The sequence below is a fragment of the Pseudopodoces humilis genome, chromosome 5, assembly GCF_049639895.1.
Source record: "Pseudopodoces humilis isolate 2021_Gansu_Grassland_sample_001 chromosome 5, ASM4963989v1, whole genome shotgun sequence".
Classification (NCBI taxonomy): Eukaryota; Metazoa; Chordata; class Aves; order Passeriformes; family Paridae; genus Pseudopodoces; species Pseudopodoces humilis.
Genome location: NC_142204.1, coordinates 16,168,681 through 16,186,041, shown reverse-complemented (window position 1 = coordinate 16,186,041; position 17,361 = coordinate 16,168,681). Strand labels below are relative to the sequence as shown.

Below are 17,361 nucleotides of genomic sequence, written 5' to 3'. Positions count from 1 at the left end.
GTCAGGCAGCATAGTTTTTATAATCTACTTAAAACACATTACTTTGTATCTTAAACAAGATCTCACAGTTTTAGCTCCCACTATAAATCATCCTATACACATAACACCTGCTACTCTGATAAAAGAGTACATTAAAAGGCTTTAATGGGCAAATGCAGGGCATTTGTCTTTCTGTGTACCAGGAATTATACTATCAGTCACACAAGTAAGACATACATTCTTTACTATTCTTCCTGATATGTTTGAATAAAGAATAAACAGCCCCAAGGGTGTGCAATATTCTCATACTTCAGCATGCAGTGAGAAGAAGATCCTTTCAATGCTATTTGTCCAGAAGAAAAGTAGTCCTTTCTTCAGCTAGTCATTATTCAATACCATACCAAAACCCATACAAAAGATGTCTTTACCAACGGGTATTTTTTGATGCTATTATTATTATTCCATTCCCATCAGGAAGTGACTTGTGAATCTTTACTCTGGAAGTCTTAGTAAGCAAACTGGTAACAGTGTAGGAGGTCTAAAGTTAAAATTGGAGCTCTAATCTTCAGCTTACTTTTCAAGTGTGAGACAGCCTTGACTATGCAGCTCAGGAATATTCCCTGCCTGAGCACAGACAGACAGGAGCAGTGTAGAGCTGAGGAAAGGCCATGAAAGTGCAATATTCTGTACAACTGAGCTCCCACTGAAGCACGCAGAACATCACCACAAACCCAGTGATTTAAATGAACTATCATGCAGCTTTCAGCAAAGGGAATTTACCTTGAGGTTTGGGTTTGGTAAGCTTCCCACAGGGCTTTGAGATTGTGACAGTCTTCTGGCAGTCAGCGTTATGAAGGGCTCTCTTTAGGTTCCCGGTCCGAGTCTTCAAGGCCGTGTTCAAATCACATTCTCCCCAGGCCTGGAACTGGTATTTGCACTCCGCTGCAGCAGGGAAAAAAAGGCAGAATTTAAAACACAATGACTGCATGTGAAAACAAAAATGTTGTGAGTCTAATAGGATACCACAGGCAGTTGGTGCTTACAGACAAAAAGATGTGCAACTGATTATTTGCAGTGGTAATTGCAGTCTCTTCCCCCTTCCCCAGTGCTCTAAAATATAATCCTCTTGCTTTTGCATGGATATTGCATTTTTTGGCATATAAAGAGAAATACATTCAGCTATGAATATAAACAGCAACAACAACAAAAAAAAAAAGAAATAAAGAAACAGCAGTTTGAAATGTCATTTACATTCTGAATGGTTGTTTCTCCATTTGTGTGATGCCAGAGGTTACCAAATAAAGCTTGAACAGTTTCTAGAATGTATGTGCACCCATAAATTTCTCAAGTCTGAAACTGCAGTACTGATCGTGTTGGTAAGGTCACAATAATTTCAAAAGCATGCAAGCTGTTTAATAGAAAAAATGCCAAGTTTGCAAGAGTAATCAAATTTGAGTTTTAGACAGACATGATGTCCAGGAGAGATTTGACGTATCTTCCCGAACTGTTACATACAAACCTTCTGAACTGATTGCTAAAAATGAAATACACTGGTGTTCACTCACTCTTTCAATGCACACACGGGTAGCCAGCCCCCCACACTCCACATCACACATTGTGAAGCCTGTGAAAGCCATCGCACAGGTTCACAGCTGTGAACTTGCACTACTGCCCTAAAGAGGGCTGAACACCACAGAGAGCAGATTTCAGCATGCAGGAAGGCAGAGTTTATAATAAGTAGGTTATAGGGACTCTCTGCAGAGGAGCTCTGAGGAAGCTGCCTTCTGATGCCTTGCATGTTCTAGCTCTGATGAACCTGAAATACAGAACTAACACCCTCACCAAGACATCTGCAGAACCAAGCAGAAAATACAGGCTTCATGCTCCATACTCAAAACAGAAACCAAAGTAAATCCCTTAAGAGAGCGATGCTGACCTCCAAATTGCTTCTTCCAGTTGCAGGGAATCTTGCACTTCTGAGTCTTGGTGGTTTGCTTGCACTCAGCCCCAGTGCGAGTGCCCTCACGTGTCCCCAGGCCGCAGTCACCGCTGGTGGGCACGCAGACACTCCACTGCCATTCCCCACAGTCAGACTTCTTCGCCTTTTTCTCTGGATGAAGACAAAGAGCCAAGCAAGAGAAGTGGTCAGGATCCAGAGCCTAGGGAGAAGTTGCCTAAACTTAACCAAAGTCACAGCACCTGGAAGGGTAAGGAAGATATTTGTAACGCAATTGCCTTAAAAGCAAAAGGTCTGACATCCTCTTCACAATTCTGCAGTGACAGGTCAGCCCCTTTGAGTCCAAAGCAGGATGATCATTCAAACTAAGTCCCACTGTGATGTTTACTCGTTCATTTGGATATTCTCAAGTGGACTCTCATCTTCAAAAATCTAAAAACCCACAGGGATCATTGACCAAAACATGCAGGAGGGCTCTCACTCAAAAAGGACACTGTCTCCAGTGGCTGGTGGCATGCAAATATCCTCAGTTCCAGCTGAAGCACCCTACACTAAACAATGAGAAATGTGTATGCTGACATTGTGTATCAGAGGATTTGAGCACCTCCAGGAAATAGTTGTGGGATGCACTGTGGGATGCAAGCTTTTGATTTGCTATACCATGTCACGTTTTTTATCAGAATATGAACAAAACTTCAAAGGCAAAGGAGCCACATGGAGAAGTGTATTCAAAGTTCTGTTAATTCAGGTGGGTTTGTTGCTCAGGAAAAAAAAGTAAGGACGGATCATGATTTTATTTAGATCCTTAAACCCAAGTCAAAAGACAGCAATGTTATCAAACCCAAGGATTCACAAAATTAATTACTTGGACCCCTACAACATCACAAGTAACTGTAAAAATACTTATATAAAATTATTTTTCTTCTAGGTCTTGAGTGCTTATGCTAGCATTTTTTCATATTTCCACAGAGCCAAAATGGTTAAAAAGTTTGTTTATTTTTACTGGGAACACTAATTCTGACACACTCACGGTTCATTTTCTCTGGTGTATAAGTTGCCTGAAAAGAATAAGACCTTAAGGAAAACACCAAAAAATACATTCTTTAAAAAATGTCAAAGCTGAGTTTGACAGATTTGAATTTTCCACCCCAGGCTGGTTTCTCCTATAATGAGGTCTGGGTTCATCACTGAGAGACAGCAAGTACTGCTGGATGTCTGGCTGCCTGTGCAACAGCGAGTTAGCACAGCTCTCTGTCAGAGGATATCCACAGCACACAGCATCAGTGTGGCACTGTCATATATAACACTGAACAAGTGACATAACTGCTTTCATCACTCATGTCTGGTTCCCCCTAAGTCAAGCATGAAACTATTCACAGAGCACATTTTAAGCTGCTTTGCAATATCCACTGTGTGATAAACCAAGGACTCCAGTCTCTGGGGCTGTCAAGCTCCCTCTTGACATGGAAACCCCTTTCTGTTTCCCTATTTAACACAGAACAACATGTCACAGCCAAAACTCCCACCCATGATGTCAAAAGGTTAACAAATGACCTGATTTCATAACAAAACCAGAAGTATCTGACATTCTCACACACACATGCTATCTATCCTGGGGTTTAACTCTGAATTAGACTGGACCTTACCTGGTTTCTCTTTCTTGCCAGCCTCAGTGGTACTCACGGCTGCCAGAAGGAAAACGAGTGCCAGGAGGGCAGCTGTGAACATTCGACGTTGCTGTTGTTGCTGTTGCATTCTGCAGATCGGTGACAGAGAGGGAAAAAAATGGTTAGTGAGATTGTAAAAAGTGGGACTCCAACTACAGTGGTTTTGGGAAGCTCTGCTTCAAGACCACAAGACACAAGTAGGTCAAACATAATTAGCTATTGCCAGAATGGGCAATTATCTCCACTCTGGAGAGAATACGGAGATTTTTAACTATTTTCCAGCCTGTGTACCAAATCCCTGATCTACATCATTGATGTTATTGGAGGAGTTTTGCCATGGGAAGTTCTGTAACTACTGCTTGTTGAAACCTGCTAGAGAATCAAGGATCCTGACAGGTCTGGAACTCCCCTCTTCTTTTCTGACCCCTGGCTGTGTTAAAATAAGCATAACATACACTTCATACTTCAGTTTACCAATTCATATGAAGTAGGGAATACTCTACTGTCCACCTTGCAAGGGTTGAAGTTCTTATTAGGCTTAACTGACATCTGAAAAGAGCTTCTTTCACAAAAACTTATATAGGTAATATGTGATGGATTATCTTAATTGTCATTGGCATGTTGCTATGCACTTCTTCCCCTCCGATTAGTGTCTCTTCATAATATGAATTAAGCTAATTGTTTGAAATGCAAAGTAGGCACAGAGATAGGGCTTGCACACACTGCCAGAGGCTATCCACAGCATGCTAATGAACTCGAAATCTGGATTTGGGAAGCAAATATTCCAATACAAAAAGATATTAAATCCCATTTGCTTGGGATTGAAGTTGCTAACCAGTCACCAAAACTCATTCTGAGCTTTCCCTTCCCCATTTCTATAGTTTGCATTGTCTCATTTTGGCACTGTTTATCAGAACACAGGGCCTTCAAAATATATGTTAAAAATAAGCATCATCCCCCTTTCCTAGAGACATCTCTCCAGTAGGAAACCAGGTACCAAGATAGTGGACTAGAGATTGCTTGGATGAAAGGAAGGTTTCTCTAACTTTTTCTTTTGCTTTGTGTTTCTTTTTCTTCAAACCAGGACCCATGTCACTGATGTTACACCAGCCTTCAGAGGAGATGCCACTAAGATGGTCCCTAAAACTCAGCTAGACTGATATTTACAGAGAGTTTTACGGCAGCCTGATCTCATTTGCTGAGCACAGCAAGTGTGGAGGAGAAATATTTCTCAACATGAACAAAGAACAAAAATGTATTTGAAATTTAATTTGGCACTCCTCAGTATTCTCTGCTGGCAACCTCTTGCTCAAATGCAACATAATTATAACTGACATGGAAAACAGGAGAGGAATCCCAAAGATGGAGACTTTAAAGTATCTGGCTTTAATATCATTCTAGAAGTCAGATGAGACAACTTAATAGGTGTGTTGAAATAAACTTCATTTGAAGACTGCAAGAGGCCTGGCATTCAAATGTCCAAAAGAGCTGTCATTAGCACCAGTTTCATCTACTTCAAAAGAAAGCATTTCCCATGAAGAAGAAAGGACCACCATTGTTTCCAGCAAACTCAAACAGAGCCCAGAGTAGAGCATGTGAGTTGCCAAAGAGCTTGCGTTTGTTTTTCCATTTCTTCTGCTACGTTTACACTCAGAGCCTCTCGTGTTTCACAGGAAATTAATAAAATAGATAAAATAGACAAATAAATAAATACATTAAATAAGCAATTAAAAACTAAACCTTCCTTTTAGCTCACCTTACTTCAAATTGCTTTTCCATAATCAAATGAGCACCTCTTTTATGAGGAAAGGCTGAGAGAATCATGTTTGTGCAGCCTGAGCAAGAGAAGGCTTGGAGTGACCTAATTGCAGCCTTCCAGTACCTGAAGGGAGCTCCCAAGAAAGACAAAGAGGGACTTTTCACAAGAGCATGTAGTCATAGAACAAAAAGGAATGAATTCAAATTGAGAGTATGGTTAGATTATATATTAGCAAAAAATTCTTTAGTGTGACCGTGGTGAGGCACTGGAACAGGTAACCCAAAACAGTTGTGGAAGCCCCATCTCTGGAAGTGTTCAAGGCTAGGCTGGATGGAGTGCTGAGCAACGCGTCTAGTGAAAAGATGTCCCTGCCCATGGCAGGGGGTTGGAATTAAATGACCCTCAAGGGCCCTTCCAATACAAACCATGCTTAAGATTCAAACACAGTTCCCATAGTATTTAAAAATCTAACTCCATATTCAGTCCCTTGTCCCTTTCCTTTGGGGGAGTTTCCCCACCGGTAACACTGCACAGCCCCTAACACCCCATTTTCACTATAATTTGTCTTCTCACTTCATCTCTTCCAATCAACTTTCCAGAATGCTTTGTTGAAGGAGTTAACTGATCTCATGGAAGCACAAGTAGCAGGAGATACGAACACTTTCATGCCCCAAGTCACTGTCTGCAGGGTGTCAGCAGCTGAAGCAAAGGCAGCACTAGCGGTTTTACTCTGCAGGTCGCCACCAAACACAAGAGATGGTCACAGCTTTGGGACTGCCTCCTACATCCTCTCTACCCACCCCAGGGACTTGGGATGCAGTCACACATATCCCAGAGGCTCCCCAGTCACTGGGAGTCATGGGTAACTGTTACTAGGGAAGCTGCCTAATATTAAGTTGAAAGGGACTCATATTTAAATCTGATTGACGTTCTTTTCAGCAAAACAGATGGGGAAAAGAGTTAGGTTTTGGAGTCTGAAACATTCCAGAAGCCCTATAAACAAAACCCCACAGAGCCTTAATATAGCATGTTTTCCTAAGACTCAAGACTCCCCTACAGCCAAAACACTTGCCAAATGTCTAATGCAAACACAAAACCTGCAGAGATATAGATATCTTTTCTCCCTGCAGAGACCCAGGCTGCTTCCTCGAGTGCCTTTCCTACACCTACAAGTGAAAAGCCATGCTGCAGAAATGGGGACCTTGCCTCACACCACACCAACACCTCCAATGTGATGTAACCAGTACGACCACAGAAAACCATTTAACTCTTTGGCACACGATAAACAGCAAAGGTGGGAGTGCTCACAAAATTACCAACAGCCCATATGTAGTACTCACAAAATAGTAAGGATTTTTTTTTTCAAAAGGCCAGAAAATGTCATCTACCAGCACGTATATGGGTCCAATCTTCAGTCTTTCTTGCAAATATTTTAGTTGGAAGTTAAAAGATAGATTAAGATAAAATCTCGCCAGACCAGACTTGTTTCTGCAAACAATATATTCTACTGAAAATAACTGTCTTTTTTATTTACTTTTTCAAAATTCCAAGGTGACAGCTCTTCCTTTATATTACATTCTTTGATAACGTTGTCTGTTCAACCTTTGTTTCAAAGAACTGCCAGAACTGCTGATAGCAAATACAAAGTGTTACACTGTATACAAAATGGACTCCTCCTGATATTTTGATTTTCTGTAATGAGCCTCCTGGCTACGGCAACCATAGCAAGTAACTCATGTGCCGTGAGAGGAAAACATCTCTAAAATTCTGTGTGACAGCCTCTAAACAGAGCAAGGTGGCAGCATTTAAACAAATGGCAGTGGTGTTTACAACCACAGAAAGACAAAGATAAAAGTGAAAGAAAGAAAAGAGATTTTCGAGGTGTGGGCTGCTACAGGAAACTTCAGAAGAGAGGAAAGGTAAAGAGAGAGAGAGTTTAGAACAGTTTAAATGGGAAGTTGGAACAACATGAGGAAAAGAAGGTGAGTAATCACCTAAAGAATGCCAAAACAGGAAAGAGAGAAGAGAGAAGTGTTTAATATTAGTTAAACACTAAACCAGAGAGTGTTAAAAAAGCATGAAGTGTATAATGAAGGGAGAATCAAAGACCAGTTGAGATGCACCATAGCAAGCAGCTTCTCGCAGCAAAAATAAGGCATAGGAATTATTTCAGTCTTACAGTTGATTTCACAGTCAATCTCTGCTTGGGAATAAAAAATGAAAGGAAAATGAAAAAATAGCAGGCAACCAGAGAATTAATGATTTCATCAACCATCCATCCATGGTTTCATTTACATGTTGAGCCTCAGAAAGAGAATCAGGCAGAAATCACTCCATGCCTGCAGTTTAAGGGACCTTTTGAGCAGAGCTTGAGCCTCTAAATCCCACACCACCCATAAAACATGATTTTACAATCCCACTCAAGTGGGAAGCCCAAGGCAGCACAGGCATTTCCATGCTGCTCTTCTTAGACCTCTGGATCTCTGTTAGTGCAAGTCAAGCTTGCCCAAGTGACTCTATCTACACTCACACAAGTAACTCACACCCAGGTACTCCCGAATCTGAACAAGTCTTTCCCAAACACAAGCATTCAGAACAAAGCAGACAATTTTGGATGAAGCTCTATCGGTGAGCAAGTGTTTATTTTTCCTAGCCTGATTGAAGCTGGCATATGCAACACATCCCAGGATCACATATGCCTTTTACAGGTGGCTTTTTTTTGCTGTTAATAACATTTATGCACAAGCCCTTCCTTTCATCTGTTCTTTCCAAAGCAACTGGCAAGATCCCAAACTATCGAAGCAAGTATTTCATTATTAGTCCATATGAGTGCATCCTGCCACTCTGAACAATCAGCTCTTCTCACATTATTTTAACAACCTGCCCATATCCTCCAACTCTTCCAGTATAATGTGCCAAACACCAGCTGTGTTGATGATACTGTTAAGCTGCATGTAAATCAATATTAAAGGTATTGCCACTGCTAATGATGGGACACGGCCTTTGCAGTGAGTGTGCCAGGGCTCTGGACTGAGACTTGTCAAGGTTTGCCCTTTCTGAGCATTCCTTGGGCCTGTCCACAGCTTTCTCATATTTGCTTTAGCTGCAACAGCATTTTTTCTAATTGACCAACCAACTGTGGCTGATTTGATTTACTTTCCTTTGTCATTGTATGGAGTCACACAGGTTTTACGACTCTGTTATAATAATTATCTTATAAAGAAACACAGGGCTGGTATGTTAGCAAAGGCTTTGAGAAATGGAGACACAAGATACAGTGCAGAGTATACAGACAGAGAGAACATGAGATGGGGCAACAGAGACACAAACACTTGCTATAGACAACTATCCCAAAGTCAGATAAAGAAACTCAGACATGGACCTGGACAAAACTGGATATAGGGGCAAGAAAAAGAAAGCAGAAGTACTTTGCAAAATACCTAAAAGGTGTCCTCTCTAGGAAGTTTGGATATAACAGGACTGCAGAACAATGAAGAGAAAGGCAAACATAAAAAACAAAAAACAAATCCAGGTTGATCCTAGAGCAAGGAAAAAGAAACCAGCAACATGAACATCCTCCTGGACAAGGAGCCCAGATGATTAAAGGTCAACATAACCATCTCCACCACCCACACAATGAAATCACCAACCTGAGGACTAAGAAGAGCTGGGGAAGGGTCACTATAACAGCAAGAAAAATCAGTGGAATCTAAGTGTATGTATAAAAATTTTAACTGTGGGGGTGGTGGTAATGGCATTGTTGTTAACATTATTATAACACCTGCATAGATATAATCTTTTTCTGCAATAATTACATCCACACTAATAACAATCCTTGGATTAGATCATTAAGATTTAAATTATACTAACAATAAATCTTTGGCTTAACATAACTGTATTTTAAAAAAGGTACAGTTCCTCTTTTGCAGTAAACAATATTTTGAGCTATGACTCCCAGCTTCACTCACTATTATTTTCATCCCATGACCATGAATAAAAATGCATCCCAGGTGCAGACTTAAGAAGTTCCTGCAACCCATTATTTTTCTTCAAAGCACTGCTCATTTTGAGTCCTCTTTAAACTCCTTGTCCACATTAGAACTAATTTTTGCATTAATCCTTCTATTTTCTTGCTTGAATGAATAATTTCTCATCAAGTCCCACAACAAATACTTTAATAAATTACAGTTTGATTAGTGCCAGATTAGTTACATCTACAAAATCAGTTTTTAAATGAGCTAGTTTGGGACATCAGTCTCCTTTCAGTAAACACATGCTGTGTTTAATGAAACTTAATATTTAACTCCAGTTCTTAAGTTATTCAAAATGTGCTCTACTTTGCAGTCCATTGAGAGCAGATGAATATGTCTGCAGCTACCTGGATTTGCTTCTTTCCCTCTTCTTAAATGTAAATATTTTATTTGCTAAACTCTAGTTTTACAACAGCAGGAAGTAAAATTTGATCCATGGTTTAATGGTCTCGGTGAATCTGAAATGTCACATGCCATTTTTTACAGTAGTCAGAGATGGAAACACAAGTTTCCTCTGTAAAAGAGAAATGAAGACCCGCTGGCTCTTGGGAGTTTTACCCTCAGAAACACTTGAAGAATCTTTTGCTTCTCCAGGTCTTTATTCTCATTCACCACCCAGTGCATGCCCCTATGTCCTGCCTGATCTCCCATATAGAAAACTGAGGCAAATGCTAACATGCTTCTGGAGCATGACCTTTATATGAACCATAATCTTCCAGCTGTAGCATGTTCCTTCTTCCTTCACACACATACACATTTCCTTTGTTGTCTTTATTTGCACTACTAGGGAAATAAAAATCTAGATTTCCTCTTCATTTCCTTTGCAATATTTAAGCCAGCTTAAGTTTCTGGTGAGTCTCAGCAGTCTTCCATGTCTGGATTTTCTAGACACTACTTTATAGGATGATCACTACCATTTCTTTAAATTTCTGCAAGCTCATAATAGCACTTCAGTGTCTTGATCCCCAGTTAGATATGGAGGTTTTCTCTACTTTCTAGCTTTTTTCTCCCCACTTTTTCTTGTGGAAACAATTTTCAATTTTTTCCTACTTTAATACGAATAAATTTGAATCAGTCCTTCATTAAAAATCTTCTACCAGTCCAGTCCAACACACACCACCCTTTTGCTTAATTTCACAGAAGTCAACTTTTAAAATTTAAAACTTTAATTAGATCTATGTTTATGTAACATAAATCAAATCAGCTTGCTAACACTTGATATAAATGGTTATTTTTAGGGATAAACTTGAAGATGAGATATAAGGTCATACTGAATCAAATTCTAAAATAGATCAACTTTTTGTAGTTCTATATTAGGTAGTGAAGAAATCACATCAGCAAATATTTAACCCTTATTACTAGTAGCACCTTTTACCTTCTAATTTAAGTTGTGAAAGATAAACCCTTCTGTTATGAAAGATCTCCTCCTGTTTTACCCTTGCATTATTACACAGGGGCTTCTAACTGAAGTTATCCACATCCAGCTTTGGGATAACACAAAGCTAGTAGATGTTTTCCCAGACTCTTCCAAGGTAAGATTCACATGACTCCAAATTGTCTTATGCATTGTAGACTCGTAGATTAAGCTGAATTGGAAAAGACTCATCAGGATCCTCCAGTCCACTTCCTGGCCCTGAACAGGACACCCCAAGAATGGCACCATGTGGCTGAGAACCTGGTCTGAATGCTTCTTGAGCTCTGTCAGGCTTGGTGCTGACACCGTTTCCCTGGGGAGCCTGTTCCAGTGCCCAACCACCCTCTGTGGGAAAAACTTCCTGATTATCCAACCTAAACCTCTTCCAACCAACTCCAGGCTGTTTTGCTGAGTCCTGTCCCTGCTCACAAGAGAGAAGAGAAGCGGTACCTGCCCCTCCACTTCCCCTCATTGAAGGCCACAGTGAGGACCCCCTCAGTTTCTCCTCCGGGCTGAACAAAACAAGTACACCAACCAATAGCTTCTATTTATTTATTCTTTTATTTATTTACTGCATATCATTCATTTCCAGCTATATTTCCTTTGCTGTGGTTTCTCTGTCTTCTGGACCTTTTCTGGACCTTCAAGTTCTGTCTACCAGTCATGACTGCCACTACAGAGCGTGTGGGAGCTAACCCAATAATTTTCATTTGCAAGTCCTACACTTCTTTCCAGCTACTCTGATTAACTTCCCAGGCCACCCACACCTGATATTTCTCTCTTTTCTCACCCAAATATGTTTCAGGTTCCAACTTCTCCTTAACTGCTTTCCATCCTGACTACTGTGGTTTACAATCTAATTTAGTTCTTTGTCTTGTCTACCCTGCCACTGTAGTGTCATTCCCTTATCCAATGCAAAAATCTTTATTCACCTTACTTTTCCTTTCCTGAGTACGAAAAGTAGACACAGACATCACATACATTTCTCTGTATACTTTCTCAAGGGTAAAGCTCACCAAACTCTTCTCAGAGCACAAAATCTCAAGTCTCCATCATTTTATCACACCTTCATGGACCAAAGAAATGATGTGCTCATTTCAAACTCTTACTATAGCCTTAGTGGTCTAAGCCTAAGACTGAGCCAAGATTTAAAGAAAGAACCTTTAATTTAATAACTGACTGTTCAGCCAAATGGTCTCTCTCTGGCTGAAAAATCATGTCTTAATCTCATTTATAGTAATAGTGATCTTTCAGAATGATTTTGTTAAAGAAAACCTACTAGGATAATGATGAAATTTGGACAAATTAATTAATGAAATTATATTTTATGCTTGGGTGGGTAGGGCTGAGTGGTCAGTGTATCAAAAACTCTCCCATATTAATTTAGAGACCTGCAGCCACTGCATTTCTGCCCAAAGCAAAACCTGTGTGCTCATTTTTCATACTTCAGTGACTTTTCTGAGAGGGCTTTGTTTCCTCTTGGCCCATAGCTAACGAAATTTTGGCAGCTCCATCGCTAACTGGATACCAGTACTCCGTGTATCTGTGTGCTACCGAGACAGTTCAAAGACATGTAGGAAACTGAAAATAAGCTCCCTGCACTTCAGCTTAGGAGCACAGCATCCCAACAACATCCCTCAACTTTGAAACACACAACCCAGTGCAGCTGACTGGTCCTGTCTTGTCTAGCAAAATGATAAGAGAATCAGGGAGTTTCAACTAGCAGCCACTTTTCAGCTTTTCTTTTTCCCCTCCCCTACCTTGCTTCCATTTGGGGGTAGAAAGAAGGGCCACAACACATGGAAGCAGCTCCAGAAATGCACTCCCTCCATGCAGGAGGGGAAAAGCTGGCAAGCAGCAGCTGGCAGGGAAGAGGCAATGGCTTCAAGGTGAGCCAGTGCTGGAAGGAGTTAGGTTAGCAGCAATCTTTTCTGCAGTATAGGGGCAAACATAAAATTGAGCGTAACTATCTATTTGTGGCTATAGATCAGCCAGGGAGAAGTGAGAAAGCTCTAGAAGGCTGAAATTATATTTGGCAAACTTCCTGTATTTTTAAAATTAGCATTTATGCTCAGCTACAGCACAGGGTACCACAAGAACAAGCAAGAATTAAACAGTTAACTAAAAAGGAAAAACATCATAGCATGACCCTTCTGATAAGCCCAAGTCAAACGCTTCATTTCAGAAATTGCAGTGTGCAGCTTGGGGACAACATTTTTCAACATGGAACCAATTCTATGTTCTCTTTTCAACATGAACATTATTAAGGACCAAAAAAATAAGCAGTGAGGTCAGTGAATTATGCCAATGCCCTAAGAAGAAGTAGGGAACCAAGAGTTACATGCCTGAAGAAAAATATTGACCCACAATAAAAAAAAAAAAAATACAAAAAAAACCAGCAAAAAACAAAGACCTATTAACACGTCCCATTTAGTTTTGTTCAAGTAAATAAACTCAAGTAATTAGTTCAGTTGTGGATAACAGCTCCCCTAGTCTTTGATATTTGCTTAGCTGATTGCATACTTGTCTCTCACATCAGGCTAAGGAAAATACACATACTGTGGATATTTTATATTTCTAGTTCCCTAGACAAAAATTAATAGTTCAAGTTGACAACAGATACCCCTAGCTACTTGAATTTTGCCTTTAAATGCTGAGTATAATTTAGATTGGTGGAAGACTTAAGAAAATGGATGGTACAAACAAATACAGATGGAACATTTCTTTCATTTTTCCAAAATGTTTCATGGGAGAACATCAGTTTCCATAGGATAGCAAGTCTTTGAAAACATTCTTATGAATTAAAATAAATATACATGTATTTTTATAAGCTCACTAGTATACAACTGCATTTCCTTCCATTGAAAGAATAATTTTACTCAAGCTATACAGAGGATCCTACTGCTTCTCACAGGCAGACTCTACAGACACTTCTGTATAATAATATAATATCCAAACTAAAAATGTGAACCTCTGTTTGGGCCTTCCCATTAGCCAGCTCTCTCTCTCAGGGAGCACCAAGAACTGTGTAATTTCCTTATTGCAAGTTTTAGGCAAAATTTTGCCAAACCAGGTCACTATAATTTTTTATCGGATCAAAGAAGGATGAATCAATTATAAAAGGTGTCATTTTCAGAGGTCAAATTTAGCATTCATACAAGTTGTGAACAAGACATAATGGTAGCAAATAGTTTCTTTCTCAAAGGTAAAGCGTAGAAAGTGGAAGCATAGTGCTAAACAAACACAACAGGCAGCACTGATGGTTAAAAGGCCAAAGAATTAAAAATCTGGAGTGGAAACAGTCAAAACTTTCAAGGGGATTAAAAATAAGATGCTTCACTCCTTCCAGACCTCCAACATGAACTTTTAGAAAGTGATTTTATTTTTCAGAAAGCCTAGGGAACACATCTAGTATTTCTAAACAATAATAATTAAGAAAGGAGAAATATCCAACAACCTAGCAACAAAAAAAACCCCATTTCAGTATCATAAACGGATGTTAAGAAACCAGCTATGTCTGTAAAGGGATGAAAAAACATGCTGTGCTTTCAAAAAAAGCATTACATTTCTTTAATGTAAAAGGGGTGGTTGCTGTTTTGCCTGTTGGTCCCCCAGTGAGTACACAGAGATAATTTTCTTAGCCCTGGACTTCAAAAATTGTCTTAGAAATAAGATTTTTGAAATGAACACAGCTGTTGAAATCAGTTTCCTCTCATTCCCCAGGCTCTTATTTTGTTCTCATCCACAATACACACATTTTCTTCCTCTCTTTTGCTCTTTGTGGGTTTGAGCTAGTCTGGGCTCTGAACTGATAACTAATACAGTTCTGCAACTTCCTCTTCTATTGACCTTCCACTCCTACTGCTCCAGCTGAGAGGCTGGAGAAACAAAAGAAAAACCCAAACCAAACCAACTCATATTTCAGTTCATTCTACTATATCTCCAGATCTAAAAAAGACATTTTAAGCCACTTGTTACTGCAATTTTTTCCCCTCCTTGCTCTTCCCACAACAATCACAGCTGCTCTCTCAGTATCGACAAAATCACAGTGGGTTTCTTAGACTTTCATTTCGCCAGGACTAAAGATTAGACACTCCTGGATCTGATCACCAGGGAGACTGACCTCCATTCCCTCCAAAGGTTTTTGTTTCAGTGACAGAGGCCAAATTTCTGACTGAACTCTCCTCTGCATCCCTGTTTCTCTCCTTGTGTTGTGGTCAGGAGTACCACAACGACTGGTAAATCCTCTCTGTTCCCTTTCTACTCTGCTCCCCGAAGGTGCAAAATACATCATTACTTGATGATAGCAGAGGGAAAACAGGCTCTTAATAGTTACTCTTCCTGCCTCTTCTCACACCTCCAACTACCAGTGGTTTTGCTTTACCTAATGATCTTCTGGTTGCCTGGGACTGTTAGAATACAAAGAATTTTTTCATGGTTTTTCAGAGTTTCTGATATGTGGCCAGATCTCAACTACTCCACTACCATGACACTACAAGACCAGAAAAGGGCAAATAAATACTATTACAGAGATCCTTCTGCTATGAAGAATATTGCTGACACCTCCTTGGCTATCTAATGTGCTTTCATCTACCAGAGATTAATTTGGCACCTTATGAAAAATGTTAGAGTAAGGAGTGGCATATTCCCATCCACTTGCTTAGCAGGAAGCAGAAAAGTCTCTCACTGTTTCTGTCTATTCGAGGAAAAGTTTTCTTTACCCATATAAATTCATGTATTGAAACAGAGCGAGCTTATGAAGCCACATTTTCCTGTCCGTTGCAGTTGTAACAATGTTCTGTGGGTAACAGTCAGGAAGGAAAAACAAAAAAAAGGAGCAATCAAGGAGTAATTTTTTTATCTGGGTCCAGAGCTAAAGATTATTATTAATACTGTGAGGACACAAACCGTGTGCAGATAAAGTGTCACCACAGTCCCAGTGGTCACACCATCATTGTGAATGAATCATGGTTTGAGAGCTGTTTAAGCTGTGACACGATTTGCATAATGAACAGCTGTACTGTACAAGCCAAACAGATGCCTCCACTGTATTTTCATTTTCATTTTCTCCCTCTGCCCCAATGAAGACATTTTCAGCTCAATGGCAGTAGGCAAATCACAGCATCTGTCACTATCCTCACTTCTGCATCTATGGAACAGGGATAATAGCACTCTCCTCCCTTAAAAGAACACTGAGAAACCCATAATAAAAAATGATTATGTGAAGAGGGGATAATTTTATTAGCCAGTATCAGCTGCAGCTTGCTCTACTTTCCTGCATCCCATGCCTCCATGCTTCCAGGTTTTCAGCAGGGTAGCCAAACCCCCTCAAGCAGAGGAGAGCAGCAGGAACACAAACTCCCAGTGGCTCAGCACGTTGCTAAAGGAGAGTTGCCAGGCTCAGCAGAACCCCCTTATCTTTGATAACTACCTTTTCTCAAAAGTAAACAAATTTTGGCAAATATGTGAGATATTAATTGCCTGTGATGACTGTCATGTTGGAGATTTTTTACTGGGTTTGTTTTTTGGTTTTTTTTAACTTCAAATCAGGCTGTGGGAAATAGTCCATACTCATAAAGAAAATAACCCATTTTATATCTTTTATTCATTACAACTGTCTCCTTTGCTGTTTGTCCCTTCAGATGACATTCCAAAATATGCAGTACAGTCAGAAAACTATCTAACCTGAAAGCACAGAGCCTCTCACCAATGCCCTCTATTAATCTTTCCAAGGGACTCCATTTATATTTTTATTTTTTTCAGAGCAATTGTCTCTTTGCTTCAAGTGACAAACGTCAGGACACTGGGACAGCTGTGCAAAAATGAATTAGGAAAAAAACAAATAAACTGAAACAAAGGCTATGTGACATGAAATCTCTGCTTCAGCCTTCTTGTGACACAGGGCTAGAACGTGTTTTTAAATCCTTCCCTTTCAAAGACAGTGAGCAGAGGGCAGCAGTTGTGTGGCATGTTATCTTTGCCAGTCAGCAAATAGCATCTGCAAGGCACATATGCCCTCCAGTGTGACACCAGTCAGCAAATAAAGCCAAAAAGCCCAGACCTGGTGTTCTCCAATTGATTCATAGAAACATAGAATGTTTTAGGTTGGAAAACACCTTTAAGATCATCAAGTCCAACCATCAATCTAGACTGCCAATACCACCACTAATCCATATCTCTCAGTGTCACACCTCCATGTTACAGGGACCATGACTCAACCACTTCCCTGGGCAGCTTGTTCCAGCGCTTGACAGTCCCTTCAGCGAAGAAATACTTCATAATATTCAATCTAAACCTCCCCTGCTGCAACTTGAGGCCATTTCCACTCATGTTATCCATTGTTACTTGGGAAAAGAGAGTGACCCTGACCCTGGCACAACCTCCTGTCAGGTACTTCACAGCCCTTCCCACTTAGCTAGAACTTTAGGAACTGCCTCACTTGTTCCACTGCAACTTTAGCAACTAAGTTGGACCCTCCCTTGAATTTGTGCAAGAACATTCATCATACAATTTAATAGTAGCAAATACGAGTTGGGATGCACTGCCACTTCCTT

At 40.1% G+C, this 17,361-nt stretch overlaps 1 protein-coding gene across 4 annotated transcripts in view; it reads right to left on the bottom strand.

Annotated features, from left to right (window-relative positions):
- PTN (pleiotrophin) overlaps positions 1 to 17,361 on the bottom strand; it is a 75,680-nt gene that overhangs the window by 20,438 nt on the left and 37,881 nt on the right. For all 4 annotated transcript variants that reach the window (XM_005527918.3, XM_088055515.1, XM_088055513.1 and 1 more), the window contains exons 2-4: positions 3,583 to 3,692; positions 1,916 to 2,089; positions 760 to 921 (exon numbers count right to left, since the gene is read on the bottom strand). In XM_005527918.3, the coding sequence (XP_005527975.1) occupies positions 760 to 921; positions 1,916 to 2,089; positions 3,583 to 3,691 (445 nt within the window). In that variant the 5' untranslated portion in view covers position 3,692. The remainder of the gene's footprint in view (positions 1 to 759; positions 922 to 1,915; positions 2,090 to 3,582; positions 3,693 to 17,361) is intronic.